This window comes from Phascolarctos cinereus, unplaced genomic scaffold (assembly GCF_003287225.1).
Source record: "Phascolarctos cinereus isolate Bilbo 61053 unplaced genomic scaffold, phaCin_HiC Scaffold_3;HRSCAF=262, whole genome shotgun sequence".
NCBI lineage: Eukaryota > Metazoa > Chordata > Mammalia > Diprotodontia > Phascolarctidae > Phascolarctos > Phascolarctos cinereus.
In genome coordinates, this window is record NW_027555736.1 from 20,478,002 (window position 1) to 20,494,420 (window position 16,419).

Consider the following 16,419-nt stretch of genomic DNA (forward strand, 5'->3'; position numbering starts at 1 on the left):
AGCCAGGGAGGCTGGACTGTGTTTCCAGGCAGAGATTTGGTCCGTTTTGACTTCCTGACAGAATGGGGAGAAGGAAGAGGCCTTCGATCCTGGAGTTAGAATTTGAAGTGTCCTTACGAGATCATCTAGGTCAGCCTCCTTATTTTACAGATGTAAAAACAGAGGCTTGTCCAGGCTCATGCAGGTAGTAAGATTTGAACTCAAGTCCTCTGACCCCAGTCCAACACTTATTCCACTGTACTGTAATATAAGGCTGGACAGGCAGGTTGATTAGCTGAGAGGAGTTTGTGCTTTATTCAGTTGGTGATGGGGGGAGCCCTTGAAGGAATATGGCCCATGGAGAGCAATCCACACCAGCTTCCGCCTCACATAGGCCTGGAGAGGGGAGCAGAGGGAGGCCCATTCTGGGACCTTCACCTTGTGAAGCTCTTAGGGGAGAGGGTGGAGTGACTCTGGGCATTTCTGACAATGCCATTACTTTGTGGATGACACCTGACAAGCAGATAGCAGCCACAGGGCCACATCACGCTCATACACATGTTCTCAACCATTTTAACTGAATTTAAGAGCAAATCTCTCTGCCCTTTGAAGTGCTAAAGTAGATATGTCCAAACATAAAAAAGGCCTTTGGTCATTTGTTTTTTGATGGAGGAGAGGAGGAAGTGTACTGAGGTGGACATCAGAAAAATGATATATTTATTTATTTATTGGTTATGTCCCATTTACCACAAATAGCCTGTTGGGAATAGACTGGCTTATCTGCAAATGGAACATTAGAGCCCATTGCTCTACAGGGGTAGAGGAGGGGAAACATTAAGGACTTAACTGCAATATCAGCTCAAAGCAAGAAGACTGATAAGGGGTGCATGTGTCAGACCATTGGTACCTGATGTAAGCACGACCGCCATCCCATGTAAACCTACGGAAAAGGGGGTATGTGGACATCAAGCCTGGGAGTTTGACTTGGATGAATTCTATAAGAAAAGGCAGCAGACTTGAGAATCTCCTTACCCTACCTACAAGAGGGTAGAGTAAGCCCTTTGATAGCCAGGGTTTGAAGTTGCAAAGAGGCATATTTACATTTGATGATGGGAAAATTCTTCATAGGAATGAGAGCTGTTCTGACATGGGGAGGGCTGCCCAGGGAGAAAGGGGGTCCCTCCCTCCTCGAGGTCTATAGGCTGTTTCACCTATTGTAAGATCCCAGGAATAGGGTGAGCTAGGTGGCCTCTGAAATCATTCTCAACCTGGAGAATCTAGGATTCTGAGAGAGGGCAGGTTCCTTTTTCAGTTCAATTTTACGTTCATTTGTTAAATATCTACTATGTGCTGAGCGGGAGATAGAAAATTAAAAAAAAAGTGGTTCCTATCCTCAAGGAAGTTAGATTCTCTTGGGGGAGGGTTTCTAGATTAAACAAACTTGGCGTGGCCAAGCCTGCCTCACACAGAGACCGTAACGTACCCTAGTCAGACATTGTCCTGTGCATAACCTCTCTCTCCCTTCTTGTGACAGTCACTGCATCTCCATTACTTGGCGACCAGCCTCTCTGCATGTAGCTAGGTCAGTCCTCAGACCACAGTTCCTGGGTTTGTAGACATTGAAGACCCAGGGTCACCCCACAACTCACTAACACACCAGGGGACAAATCCATTGGAGGAATTTCCTAAGTATAGTATATAGGGTGTCCCAGAATTCTTAGTACTTTCTTAAGTTTTAGTGGCTTAGAGTTGAGTTTAGACTTTGGGGATGCCCTATTTGTTTTAAAGAAGGGCTCCTTATTATAATTTACATTTGAAGGAGTAATACTAGGGGCATCTTTACAGTAAAATCTAGAACTATTACACAGGCTAACTTTCCACACTTTCCACACAGGTCTTCTCGGCCCGACTGCCTTATCTGTAAACACCTCGACGACTCCAAACTCGCTCCTGAATGCTCTGAACAGCTCTGTGAGCCCTCTGCAGAGTCCAAGTTCTGGTACTCCAAGCCCCACGCTCTGGGCTCCCCCACTTGCCAGCACTTCAAGTGCTACAGGTCAGCATGCTGGGAATTTAAAGGAAGGCAGCAGGAGCCTAAGGATTTTATGGGAGACATTCCCCTGGTAGATTGTAAGCTCCTTGTGGGCAGGCTCTGTTTTTTATTTTTAGTTGTTGTGTTGATCAGCACCGTGTGAGCGATAGACATTTGACAAATGTTTGTAGGGTTGATTTGGATATGGTAATAAAAATAGAATCTTTATAGTGTCATTAAGACAAATTAGTAGCCAGACAAGGGACATATCTGAACATATATAAAAAAAGTCTGATTAAAGGAACTTTGAATCGTTATGCCTATAAAGATGGAAAGAACCATAGTCCCACTTCATCAGTCTGTCAATAAGTGTTTATTAAGCACCTACTGTATTATCAAAGGAGTTAATATTTGTAAAGCTCTTAACACAGTGCCTGGCACATATAAATGTTAGTTATTATTATTAATATTATCACTATCAGTGTGCTAAGCACTGGGAATGCAAAGAGGCAAAAGACGTTCCTAGATGAAGAATCTGGGGCCCAGAACAGTGAAGGCACTTGCCCAAGGTCAAAGTTGAGTAGTTGAGCTGGTGTTCAAACCCACTTCTGACCAGAGCCAATGTTCTTTGCACTATTTCATGCTAGCTCTCTTCCTCAAATTCCAGTCACTTCCCCTGCCAACCTGAAGACTCCCATAGTCTTCCTAAGTGGCAATCTAGTGACTAAGGAGCAGTTCTGCCCTGGTAGCCACGTAGCTAGCTGATTGACATGGTGGAAAGTCATACCAAAACAGGGATTGGGGACCTGGTGGTAGATCCGCCTACACCATTACCAAGCCACATGAAAGAATGAGCATTTATTAGGCACCGTGGCCAAGGACCAGCCACATTCGTTGTCTGAATGTGCATTTTAAGGAAGAGTTTGGACCAGATTGCCCCACAGGGCCTTCTGAGCTCTCATAAGACATGCTTGGACTTCTTATGAAACCCTGGGGGATAATTGTGAAGTAGTTGCCTCTCTGAGGATGCTGTTCTTCTTCCTCTGGGGCCTGACAGTAGCAGCAGGAACCTTGTGATCATGTGTTCTCTTTGCTCGGATTTTCCCCTCTGTAGGTTTTCCGCCGCTCCCACATCTCATGATTCCCTCTACCGCCCAAGCCACATTGACCAGTATTTTGTTGTCTGGAGTGCCCAGCTACAGCCAAACAACACCATCTCCTCCTCCGGGCTTGACTCCTATAGAAGTCCATGTCAATGGCATGCAGTCAGAAGGCCCCCAAGGCTCTCCAGCTCTGAATGGACATGTGCAGGTAAGCTTGGTGACGAGTGTGCTCTGGGCCACTGCTTGCTTGTATCTGGCAGGGCTCGGCTCTGTTCTTTTTTTTAACCTTCATGATAAACAATTTTTTTTCATGTGAAATTTGTGAGCATTTAGGTGAGATGAGAGCTCTGACCTTTTCCTATAACTGCTTCAGTCTTCAAAGATAAAATATGGTGCAATATCGACCTCATCCCTTGGAGAAAAAGTGCTGACTGGAAATCATGGTGACCCATCACGCCAGACGAGTACCTCTGAGCAAGTGTCGTCCAAGTCCGGTGCCCCAGAAGGTAGGGGCCACCCCTTTGCCCCTGCCCTCACTAGTTTGGGGGAGTTTCCTGCTCTGAAGGGGCCCTGAGCGGAATGCCTAGGCACCATTCCCAGACAGATGGGAGTCCAGTTGTAGCTTTGTCCTATCTCTGGTATGTTGAAAGAAAATACCATGAAAGAAGAAGCAATTAAATCAAATAATTACTATGGTAGTATTAATCAGGGCAGTAGGGTGTGGTGGATAAGGCATTGGACTTGGACTCATGTTACTGCTTTGCCACTTAACTACCGGCAAATCACCTGACTTCTCTGTGCCTCAGGTTCCTTGTCGTAAAATTGGGGAGTTGGGCTAAGATCTCTAAGGACACTTCCAGCTCTAAAGCTATGATACTATGTGGAATTTAATCATAAATAACATGTAAAACATATGATAATATAATACACATTCTCCCAGCTGCTGTGGTGGGTATCTGCACAGCTGTGCCAGCAGGTGTATATCTGTGCAGGTGTGTGTGCACATCTCTATCTGTACCTGCAAAGCCATGCACACACATGCATGTTTGCCCAAGATTTTTTTACACTTGAATTAATGTCACAGAAATGATAGCCTTTCCTACTTCAAGTGGAAACTTCCAGAATTCCCCCAGTCAGTAGGGCTTTGAACTGTGAGGCTGTAATGTTTCTCTCTGAAGCATTTGTATCTCTTTACCTGTATGTGGATGTTTTTCTCCCCAAGTAGACTGTAAGCAGCTTGAGGTCAAGGGCTGTTTAATTTTTGTCTTTGTATCTCCAGTGCCTAGAGCAGTATCTGTTACATAGTGGGTGCTTTAAAAGTGCCTCTTGGTTACAGAGGTCTCTACCAAGTCTCCTATAAACAGGATGTTGTTACAAGTCCTTTTGGCTAGTAATGTCTCCAGAGTGCTAGATACCAGTCTGTGGCAGCTGATTTCATGCTGGCACCATACCAAGATGGCGGCTGCTTTGATTTTCACGTGTCTTCCTCTACTCCACAGGTTGCAATGATGCTTTTGTGGAAGTGGGCATGCCTCGAAGTCCTTCGCATTCAGCCAGTGCCACTGAGCTCAAGCAGATGATGACGTCCTCCAAGGTGTCCTGTTCCAAGAGGCAGACAGTAGAATTACTTCAAGGCACGAAGAACTCTCATTTACAGTAGGTGTTGGCCTCTGACCAGCTTCCTATGGATTCTAGTATCATTTCCTCCTTTTCATGGCACCTTCAGGTTTGGGAAGCACTTTCCTCCAACTAATCCTCTAAGTAGTCATACTATCCACATCTTACACAGGGAGACACTGAGTCTTTGAGAGGTAAAGAAGAGTAGTTGACTTGGAATCCTCACTGTACCATGTGCCACCTGTGTGACACCAGAAAAGTAGCTCCCTTTCTTTGGTCGTGGTTCCCCATCTGTCATTGAGAACATTGAACCTCGAGAGCTCTTCCTTATTTCCTGTGTGACCTTTGGCAAGTCACTCCCCCTTTGCTGGACCTCAGCATAATTGTTCTCCCTTCCAGATCTAAATCTGTGATCCTTCCATTCTAAGCCTTAAGGCCGCTGTGTTTTGCTCAGGATTATGGGTCTAGAAATCGAGGCCTTTTGACTCTAACCCCAGCACTCTTAGAACTCGCTGAATTGTTGCTGAGCTAGGATTCTCTGGGTAACGTTGACTTTGCCCAAGAGGATTCCTGATAAATTTTGCATTGCTGATTTGGGCCAGTTCGACCCATTCTGTTCTCTGTCTTATGATGCTTACTGTTCACTATTATCCTTCTGATGATTCACTGTAAAAGTCTATATTGAAAGCGATTTAGCTCCATATGGGAAAATGAAAGGACTTGAGTTCAAATCCCAGCTCTACATTCTTCAGTGAGTCATTCTTTGCCTTTGCAGGGAACAGTTGTGTGGTGTGACTTAGCTTTAAAAAACTTTTGGTTCCCAGATCTTTAGACTTTGCTATTGGAGCTCTCTATCTGCTGTGCTACCTGTCTGCCTCTCTCTTCTCTCTTTCTCCACCACTTTTATTTCTCTTCTCCTATTGATCCTTGCATACTCCTTTCTCTCCTTCCTTCTCTTCTGTCTCCCTCCTTTCCTTTTCTCCTTTCCTTTCCATGTTCTCCTTTACTCCCATTTCATCTTTTCCCCTTCCCCCCCTTCTATCCCCACACCTTCAGTTTAGACTTTTGAGTTTATTTCAGTTTTCTGAAACACTTCCCTCTGAGGTCTGAAAATGTTGCTGACCTAAGACTGACCTTCTGTTCATCTTCCATAATCATCTTGTTTGTTGTAATCATGGCTGTCTCTTAATATTCATCTTTTACCATTTCCCCACTATAATTTTGTCTGCATTTACTTCTGAATTCGTCCTTGAGTGCCTTCAGCTGAGGACCCCAGTCTGTGACAAAAGATTCCTCCCAAGCCCTCAAGGACTTCCTCCTTCTAGAATGGTTTCCACTGTTTCATACATATTCCAGATCATGTCTGTCACACACATAGGTGTGCATATCTCAGAACCACAGAGTTGGAAGAGACCCGAGGGGCCATTAAATCCAACCTCTTTGTCCCTAAACCAGAAAGCTGCCTACAGTACCCTCTATACTTGGCCATCCAACCTGAACTTGACCTTAGCTGAGGGGAAATCCACCCCTCCCAGAGCAGCCCATTTATAGTCCATAGCTATAATGATAGCTAGCATTTATGTAGTGCTTAAAGTTAGAAAGCACTTTACCTATGTTGTCCCATTTGATCGTCACAATAATCCTTTGAGGTAAGTGTTATTATGAGCCCCCTTTTACAGGTGACGCTGAGAGAAGTTAGGTGATTGGATAGGGTCACACACCTAGCAAGTGTCTGAGTTGAGATTTGAACTTGGGTAGCCCTGGCTCCAGGTCCAGGGCTCTTACCCACTCCCTCTCAGTTTGGGGAGAGATGGGAGCCAAAGTGGTGGTGTTGGTGACCTTCCCTCCTGCTGCTCCCTCAGAGTGCTACTTCAGCTAGGCTGGCCTGCATGCACCAGAATTCATTTGACAATTGGATATTGATGTTGCCTTCTTCTTTTGAATTCTGTCCTTGACTTTCATGGGAAGTGGTTGTGGTCTAGTGGGATGGAGTATTAGAGTAGGCGTCAGATGCTCTGTGTTCTTAAGGCTAACCCGGATGACCACTGAGAGTACCTTTCAGAATCTTGTGAGCCTCTGTCTTACAATATGATAATACAATCCTTTAGATCTGTGAGCTTCTCTCTCCCCCCCCCCCCCATACACCCTGCTACCTCTCAGGTTAACTAGGCCTGCTTACTCCATCAGAAGATATTTTCAAAGTGCCTACTAAGTATCAGGCACTGGGATACAAATACAAATCAAAACAAAGACAGACCCTGCCCTCAAGGAGCCTATAGTCTAATGGAGGAAGCTGAAAAGCAGAAAGTGGGTGTATAGAATGATGGGGGAGTAGGAGAAGGTAGCTGGCTATGGGGGAATGATGAAAAAGTCCAAAGAAGTCCAAAGGCAGTATAGCTGGTGGTAAATGGGGAGACCACTGATACTTACTTGGACCATAAACATGGAGACCTCTGGTTTATGGTCGAGGGCTAACGTTCAAGCTTTCTTTCTTAGCACCACTGAACGACTGCTCTCGGATCCAGAGCTAAGTGCTTCAGAGAGTCCTCTGGCTGACAAGAAGGCTCCAGGGAGTGAACGAGCAGCTGAGCGGGCGGCAGCGGCCCAGCAGAACTCAGAGAGAGTGCGCCTCACTCCACGATCGTCCTACATCAACATGCAGGTAGGCGCTTATGCAGAGACGGTAGAATTGATACAACGAGAGACTGCCCAGTTAACCACAGGGAGGTGTCTATCGATTACTCCCATTTGAGGTGACGGTAATGGGTATGTTGATAAAAGGTACATCACCAACGGTAGTAAATGGCTGGCCTGACCTTGGTTTGGTTGGCATGGATCCTAGATTCTAGATCGAGGATGCTTCTCCAATCTTTGGAAACTCACAAGGTCGTCCTCTGCTGAAGAGTAGAAAAAAACAGACCCCGCATGCCAAAGAACAGAGGCATGCGCTCACAGCCCACACAATGGTCGGATGAGGGAGAGGGACAGGCCTTTCCCCACCCTGAGACTTACAGCCTGTCTTCTTTACTCAGACCAGCCAGGCAGCAGTGAGGCAGTGAGTGACTTCTGGGTGAGTCTTTAGCTGCCTGCCAGGTCTGGTCTGGTAGCCGACCGAAGAGCCTCTTTTATGAGTTACGCAGACAGGAAGCAGTCAGAATGGCCTGTGTGTGCTCAGAATCCAGGAGCAGGATTCCTCTGGTATATGTCTTTTTGCCTTTCCAGAAGCAGGCTCTTCAGTGTAGTTTAAATGACCTGGAAGTAGGCAGAGCGTGCTAAGCATATTCAGGGAATGAGGTACCAATTGGCCTAGTCCCCTTGAGTTAAATTGATATTTGTTATGCATATTTATATACGTACTTATTTAACTCCAAAATTTAGTAGTCCAAAAAAGTATTTATTGAGCACTTAGTGTGTGTTCCTAGGCACTCTTAGAAACAGAAACAAGAACACATGTGGTCTCTGCCTGCATAGACTTTACCATCAGAACTCCATTAAAAAAAATCTCAAAGCTCAATAGAGGAGAAAGTACTAAAATATGATCCTTGTAAACTGAGTTCTTAAATTGTTTACTTGACAGTAATACTTACCTTTAGAATTAAATGCCACTTTGCATATTAGCAATGGCATTTTGTTTGGGAGTCATAAAACCATCATTAACTTGTGTTTACCCATGGATAAATGACTACTCATGGCTTTTGTTGCGTGCTTTGCTTTTGGTTGTTGGAAAAGACAAATTACAATTTGTAAATGTCAGAAAAGGTGAAGCTGGGCTGTGTGTGTGTGTGTGTGTGTGTGTGTGTGTGTGTGTGTGTGTGCATAGATAAATCCTTTATAGCTTCAGTGTCAACCTTATGATCCAAGCGAACCTCTTTGCCATATTTATTAGTTTTTGTTTCTCAGACTATGGTGAATCTTCATTGCCTTCTGTCTTTTCTTGGTTCTCTTTTTGACAAAAGATAATTCAGCAATGTGTAGCAATAAAGATTTCAAATGTTTCCTTTGGCCCAGCTGACCATTTTCTGCTGCAGGATTTTCATATGTGAGAGGTACATTTATGTCATCAGTCCAATAATCATCTCTATCCCTTGCAGTCACAAAGAAGAAAGCTCTCTGCAGTCATCAGTGATAGTGGGGGCCAAGAAATCAAGCATCAGTGGATGCCATCTTCCTAGGGAGTCAGTTGTCAGATACTTGGGAGATGGGAGCAGCAGCAGTGTGTCATGGCAGAGAGAGAGAGGCTGGGAGTCAGGAAGACCCAGGTTCAAGCCCTGCCTCACACACATCCTGGCTCTGTGACCTGAGCAAGTCACTTCCTTTCAATTCCCCAGATAACTTTCTATTGCAAAGAAGGTGCCAACATGCATTGATAGAGGGAGTTTTCTTACTGGTAGTTCCCTATACTATTGAAGCCAAAGGTCTAGGGGAAAAAATTGGAGTTAATTATCCAGTCGTGGACATCTGGACCCCTCACTACTCCTTACATCATCTTGTGTGCACCATATTTGTCAGGGACTGGGTAGGAAAAGGGAAATATGGAGGAATGCCAAGTGGAACATTTTATCAGCTTGGTATGCTATTCAGAGGGCTGGTCTCAGAGTCAGGAGACCCCTGGGCTTCATTCCTACATCTGATGCCTATTAGTCCTGTGAAGATATGGAGGTCACTATACATGCAGGCTCTCTGAGCCTAGTTTCTGAATCTTCTTTCATTTATAAAATGACAGGGATAGACTAGGTGACCTCTAGCTCTGTTATCCAATAATATGTAACATGGGGATGTTAATACCTGTTGTGCATACCTCGCAAGGTAGTCTTGAGGATCACATAATGGTGGGGAAGGGAAGGGAATTTGCCTTCTTTTTGGTGTTTACTATGTCCCAGGCACTGTGCTGAGCACTTTACAAATATCTCAGTTGGGGGCAGCTAGGTGGAGCAGTGGATAGAGCACCGGCCCTGAAGTTAGGAGGACCTGAGTTCAAATCTGGCTTCAGACATTTGACACTTACTAGCTGGGTGACCCTGGGCAAGTCACTTAACCTTAATTGCCTAAAGAAACAAAACAAACAAAACAAACAAATGAATATCTCAGTTGATTCTCACAATAATCCTGGGAGGCAGATGCTCTATATCCACTGTACCACCTAGCTGCATCACATGAAATAATATAGTTTGAGCACTCTGCTTCAAGTGCCATATGAATGTCGGGCTATAATTAGTGCTATTTGGACAAGACTTAACGATTTACTTGGCATAAGAAACTCCTGATTAGAAAACTCCCTCAACCAATGAAGACTGGCTTTGAAATTTATAGTCTTAGAGGGTTACCTGGGACATTGTGAGTGAGAGTTGCCCAGCTCGCACAGCCAGTATCTGAACCATGAATTTTGAGGCCAGATTTCTACTCACCGTGAAATGCCACCTTTCATTATTGTTAACTTGGTTAAAATTAGAGGAGGTAGAAGATTGCTGAAAATGAAATTTTAGGGGTTATTTGTGAACTTTTATACCATTGTTATCATTGCTGACATATGTATAGTGCTTTAAGATTTGCTAAAAACTTCACAAATGTTATCTCATTTGTTCCTCACAACAAGTCCATGGACATTCTTAAAATGATTCTCTTTTATTGAATGTCTATTTTTCAAACTGATGATTAGGCTCCCATCTTGGGCTGCATCTTGAACTCCTTTCCTCTTCAGAACACGTCATTCCATTCCCTTATGTAGTTCCTAGTGGGTGCAGAGTAGTCTTGAGTTATTCGCATTTCTTTTCCTTTATATTTAAAAGGTTTTTTGTGGTAGTTTGCAGAATTTATTGTTTGTCATTGGAAATTACTGAATTTAACCATTGCTCTCTTAGAATTTGTAGCATAGAATTTTCGTTTGTTTTTTGGAGGCAATCCATAGAATCTTTTGATTAGCATTTTGTTTTATGTTTTTAGAAATTCTGAGCAGTTTTACTGTATTACTTCTTGCATTATGGTGTTCAGGGTCTTTCGACTTGTGTTCTAAGAGACCTATGAACCTTAAGTTTTATCTGTATCCTGTCTTCAAGAGCACAATGTTTTTCTTGTTTAGGTATCATGTGTTCTTTTAATATAATTGCTTTTTTGCTATTCCTCATCTAGATTATTTTTCACTTCTTTATATTTGTATTTGCTTCTTCTTTTGTTTCTTGGTAAGGTTTGCCATTGTGGATTCAAGTTTTTCTGTTCTGCCAATTATTTCTACTGTGCAGATCATCACCATTTTTTATTTCTTATTTCTCTCTTGAACTCTTGGGAATTGCTGTGGTACCATTTTCTCTTAGGAATCCACAGGATCCTCTGCCTCTCAAATGCTGATTCAGTTTCTTTTGCTTGGCAATATTTATTCAGAAGTGTTTAGACTCATTTAGATGTCCCAGAGGTTATCTTTCCTTCTGTTTTAATATATTTCCTTATTGATTTATGTGCCAGTACTAAAAATTTTTGACTGATTTTTCCCTCTCTTCAGATTTTTGGTAATTTAAATCTCTTTTCCTATATTCCTTTATTGTTCACTTTATGACTCCTTCCTCTTTGATGTCAGATTCCCTGGCATTTGACATAAGAGTTATCTCAGCCTTTTCCTTTGCTGAGGAATTAATTTTTAACCAGCCTCAGTCTCTGCCCCAACTGACTTCTGAGGGGACAGCACTGGCCCACACTGGATGGCAGACTCTTTTTCTTCGCTCCTTAGGTAGTGCCCCCCACCCCCATATAGTGGTAGTTTCCCCCAGTTACCTCTGTTCTTTAATTCTCTGGCTAAGAGCCGCTGCAGTATAGCATGCTGCCATCCCAGGCCAAGTATGTTCACTTTCCTGCGCCTTACCTTCTCTGCATGAGTGGGGAGAGAAGTGGGTCGAGTTGAATCCTGCTATTTGTTGTCACAGAAAGGTAGAGTAAGGTCAGGGACAGGATGTGCCAGCAGAGACTATGGTTACGAGTCCCCTTGTGCTGTCCTGCCAGAGAGTGGAGGCTGGTTGCAAAGGGGGTACAGAGTGTATGTGTTAGAGATGAGGAGCTAGCCCTCTGTACTGTTTTTTCATCAGACTGTTACCTCCTTGTACTTCTTGGTGACTTGACCTTCGGAGACAGTTGCATTTACCTGTGGCTCAGATTTTTATGTAGGTGAGTTTTAAGGGTTTGTGAAGATCAGAAAGTGGGTCTGGTCCTCTGTTTTGTTCACCATGTTGCTGTTCAGCACATAAATACCATTCTTCTTCCCTCATCCTTGCCAACATCTGTGACGGAGAGAAGCTATGATCCTCAAACCTCATTTTAGAGGTTTTTGTAAGCGAACGTCAGTGCGGTGGACTCGTGCTCTTCATGAGTAGTTTAGCTGGACTGACTTTCCAAGCCAGCACTGTCAGGGACAGTCATCTTCTGGAATTGAGCACTCTGGACAGTCACTGATTAGTGATCTTTGACTGAAATCATTGGGGCTACAGAGCCTCCAAGGGTGGGTTAGGAGACCCATTTGTGTCCAGAGTGATTGTGAGTAATGAGTCTCTGTTTCTTTATCTTCAGAGTGAGGAGGTTGGAGCAGGTGATCAGATAGGATAATGCCTGTGTGAAGCATTCAGTTAACCTTAAAAGTTCTGTGTCTGGTCCATCCGTTGTGATATTGCTGCTCTCTCTAAAGTCCCTTTGATTTCTAACATTTTGTGTTTCAGTAGAGTTAATAGAGCATGGGATTATAACAGAGCTTGTAGAGATATTCGAGGTTATTGAGTCCAAGATCCTCCTTCTATAGAGGAGAAACTGAGTCCCAGCAAGGCAGCTCTAGGCTCCCACCCCAGGTCCTCTTTTCCCTACAATATGCTTCTGGGATTCAAATATTCCTTTAGTCAATATTTACCAAGCACCTGGTTTGAAGGTACTCTGTGAGTGCTGGCCAGCAGGTAGAACTCGAGGCCTGACTGTTAAATATCATCCAATGTCATTGCAAGTTGAAGTCAAGCGATATTGCAGTTTGATTTAATAATGTCACTTGGAGCAATTGAAAAACCAATAATGGTCTTAGAGAACAGATAATGAATCAAATCTCTCTCCCATCAGCAAAGGGTGTGGGTGTGGGGGTGAAGGCTGAGAAGACAAAATATTATATAATTTCTCAGACACAGTTGCGGTAATTGGGAGGATTTAGTCTAACTGGGTTTTTTTTTTTGGTTACAAGAGAGGGTTCAACTTAGATGATGGGGGAGAGGAAGAGAGAATTTTCCAGGAACAAATACAGAATGAGATATAATTCACAGAAATCAAACTTATTTTTAAAAACAGTCCACTGGTATCTTGGCATCAAGTTCTCTTTTTTTGGAAAGGATTCTTCAAATCCTTGGCATCAAAGCCATAGGCATGATAAGTTGTGCTTATCATAAGTGAGAGGTTTTTTTTTTTTTAACAACTGGTTTCTGGGAAAGAGTAGTGTAGGAATTTGGGGTAGAATCTCAGTATTTCAGGAATGTGGTAACCCAGACCAGATTTTTGCATACTATTGGTTTGAGTCACTGATATTTGAAGTATGCTTTCCTTAGTGTGTTAAATATTAATCACAAATAGTTTTTTTTTTAATTAAAGGAGACAATTTGACTCACTGCTACCTATTTGGAAAGTCAGATAGTTATTTATTGCTCTAATGAGATATTTAAATGATCCAATAGAATATAAGCTCTTAGGGGAGGAGGGTTGTTTTGTTTTTCTCTCTAGCTCCTAGTACAGTGGTTGGTACGTAGTAGGCACTTAGTAGCTGCTTGTTGATTGATTGGTTTACCATTTAGGTGCATCAGACTTTTCATGGATTGCTAGTATATTAGTATTATTATTTTTTGGTCTAGGCAATGGGGTTAAGTGACTTGCCCAGGGCCACACAACTAGTAAGTGTTATGTGTCTGAGGCTGGATTTGAACTTAGGTTCTCCTGAATCCAGGGCTGGTGCTGTATCCACTGCGCCACCTAACTGCCCCTTGCTAGTATATTATTAAACTGAGATTAAACACTTGTCCCTTGGGAATTCATGAGCTGCAGTTAAAGCCTTTGTTTTTAGAATGTGAGTGTTGGTGTGACCCATGGTGAAAGGAGAAGTAAAGGATTTTCTGTTTGTTTCATTTTTTAGGCATTTGACTATGAACAGAAGAAGCTGCTAGCAACCAAAGGTATGTAGTCCATGAGCCTCCTCCAAAATGCCTCCATTTCTCAGTGGACCCATAAACATATTTTCCACTGCCTGTGTTTGACTTGCTTTGCTCTTAATGAAAAAGGTTTTATCTGTGCTTCAAAAAAAAGAAAAGAAGAAAAAAACAAAACAAACAAGAAAAATCGACCCACGTTGTAAGAAGTCTGTGTTGGCCTGATGAAGGATTAAGTTAAATTGACAAGGCTTTTTGATGCGGTGGCAAGGGTATTGATTTTTAAAGTCATAGGTCCTGAATTTGAATCCTGGCTCTTTGGCTTGGGACCTATGTGACCTTTGCCTATTCTGTGATGGTTTGTGATGCTTAAAGGCAGTTGGGTGGCTCTGGTCCTGGAGTTAGGAACACCTGAGTTCAAATGAGTTAGGAACACCTGAGTTCAAATGCGGCCTCAGACACTTAATTGAGCTATATTACCCTGGGAAAGTCATTTAACCCTGTTTGCCTTATTTTCCTCAGCTGTAAAATAGGGACAATAATAGCACCTACTTTCCATTGTTATTATGAGGATCAAATGAGATAATGTTTGTAAAGTGCTTTGCGGGCTTTCAAGTGCTCTATAATTACTAGTTAATATTGTTGTTGTTAAAGATCACATCCTCAGTTGTATGTAATCTTGTTTGAGAAGATAACACACCAGGGTTGACTGCTCCATGTGTGTGTCTGTCCCTCTCTTCCTCCCCCAAAGCAATGCTGAAAAAGCCGGTGGTGACAGAAGTGAGGACACCAACCAACACGTGGAGCGGCCTGGGGTTCTCCAAGTCCATGCCGGCTGAAACCATCAAGGAGCTCAGGAGGGCCAACCACGTCTCCTACAAGCCCACGATGAGGACCACCTATGAGGTAAACACACCCTGGGTGCTTCCCCTCTAGCGGCTCTGTGGACGGCGTGTGGAGGCCTTGGACTTCCGCTCAGTGCCACACACCTTTTTGAATCTACCACGTACTGGTAAGGGGTGGGCAAGGGAGAGGACTGGCTCTGAGGCTGTTCTCTGTAACTAGATTGTCATAAAATGGAAATAGTTTTAGTGACCTATCCCCGACTTTCAGAGCTAGGGACCGTTTGCTGTTGGGGGGTGTGTGTGTATGTGTGTGTGTGTGTGTGTGTGTGTGTGTGTACACACTCACACACAGTAAATCAAACCACGGGGCTGAGGGTAGACAAAGGATGGCTGTGCCATCCTCTACGATGCTTAGACAAGATCATCATTCTGAGGGTCTGTCTTCTGACAGAACCACCTCAGAAGTAAATGATGCAAATAGAAAAGGAAGACCCACTTTTCGAATGGCAAGTAGCAAACAGTCCTGGGCATCTGGACCTGCCAAAGCCAAGCAGGAAATATCTCGAAGAAGAGCTCTGCAGTGTTTCATGGGTCCCAGATGTTGGCCCTGCTGCATATGTTGAAGTGGAGAGCCTGGCTTCCTGACGCACAGCGGTAGGAGCCAGGGTCATTGGTCCGTGCCCTATTAGGCTACACAGGACTGACAAGCAAGGACCTGCCAGTTTGGAGATAGCCAGCTTTTGGCTGTTGGCTCCTATGAGAAAACATGAGGAAGTTGTCCAAACCCATATTTTAGAGAGAAAAAGATCAGCGATCAGTCAAAGTGGAATGTTTACTGGACTCCTTGTTTGGAAGACAGTTGTGTAATGATTCGAAGGTGGCCTTCTCTTCCTCTCTACTGGACCAGTTTGCTCCTGTAAAGTTCCAGGAAGCATGCTCTTTTTCAGTGCTCCTTTTGAATCCTCAAAACTTCCAGTGCAAGGACAAGGAAGCTATTTGTAAGGGCCTGGAAAGAGAGCTCTGGTGCATTTTGTTCTCAGGGTTACATTACATCAGTGGTGCAAGGGACTTAGAGGAATATAATTTGAGTTACTTTCAAAATTTTGTAACTCTGAAATAAACACTTAAATTAGTTTTATTAACTTCTTGGGAGGGTCCTTAAAAATCTAGTCTTGACAGATGAAGAAACTGAGGCCCAGAGAAGTGATTTGTCCATGATTACATAGTGGTGGAGTTGAATTTTGTTATAAAAGAAAAAAAAATCTAACCCCCGAACCCCACCCTGGCTCTCTATGCCACATAGAGCACCATCAAAGATAACGCCAGCCCTAGTTTGTTCCACTGTTAGCATGACCAATCTTTCCAATTTGTAGAGATAGGTGGTCAGAGAGCAAGAAATTCATCAAACCCAAGAGCCCCCAAGCTCACAAACGCTCAGCCCAATGTGCAGCAGCCCCCAGGCTTCATAGCACAGCCACGATGAAAAGGAGGAAGCCTGAGCATTGCTAATGTCAGCCCTTTGGGAGGAGGCAGTCTCCTTGCTGCAGACCCTGCCACAGCTGTCCTGGAACAGCTAGCTTTAAACAGCCTCTCACGTCTGGCTTTTCAGTGATCACTGAAGGGGAAAAAGAGAAGCTCAGAGACCCAGAGTCTCTTGGCCCAAAGAGCCGCCATGGCCTGCACAGGGTAGAGAAGCC

General features: G+C 43.7%; 1 protein-coding gene across 2 annotated transcripts in view; it reads left to right on the top strand.

The window, feature by feature from the left end:
* The window catches only part of BICC1 (BicC family RNA binding protein 1), a 284,322-nt gene that overhangs the window by 239,035 nt on the left and 28,868 nt on the right, over nt 1-16,419 (top strand). For both annotated transcript variants that reach the window (XM_020998232.2, XM_020998233.2), the window contains exons 11-17: nt 1,874-2,035; nt 3,126-3,322; nt 3,488-3,620; nt 4,614-4,770; nt 7,228-7,393; nt 13,865-13,904; nt 14,629-14,783. In XM_020998232.2, coding sequence (XP_020853891.1) covers nt 1,874-2,035; nt 3,126-3,322; nt 3,488-3,620; nt 4,614-4,770; nt 7,228-7,393; nt 13,865-13,904; nt 14,629-14,783 — 1,010 coding nt within the window. The remainder of the gene's footprint in view (nt 1-1,873; nt 2,036-3,125; nt 3,323-3,487; nt 3,621-4,613; nt 4,771-7,227; nt 7,394-13,864; nt 13,905-14,628; nt 14,784-16,419) is intronic.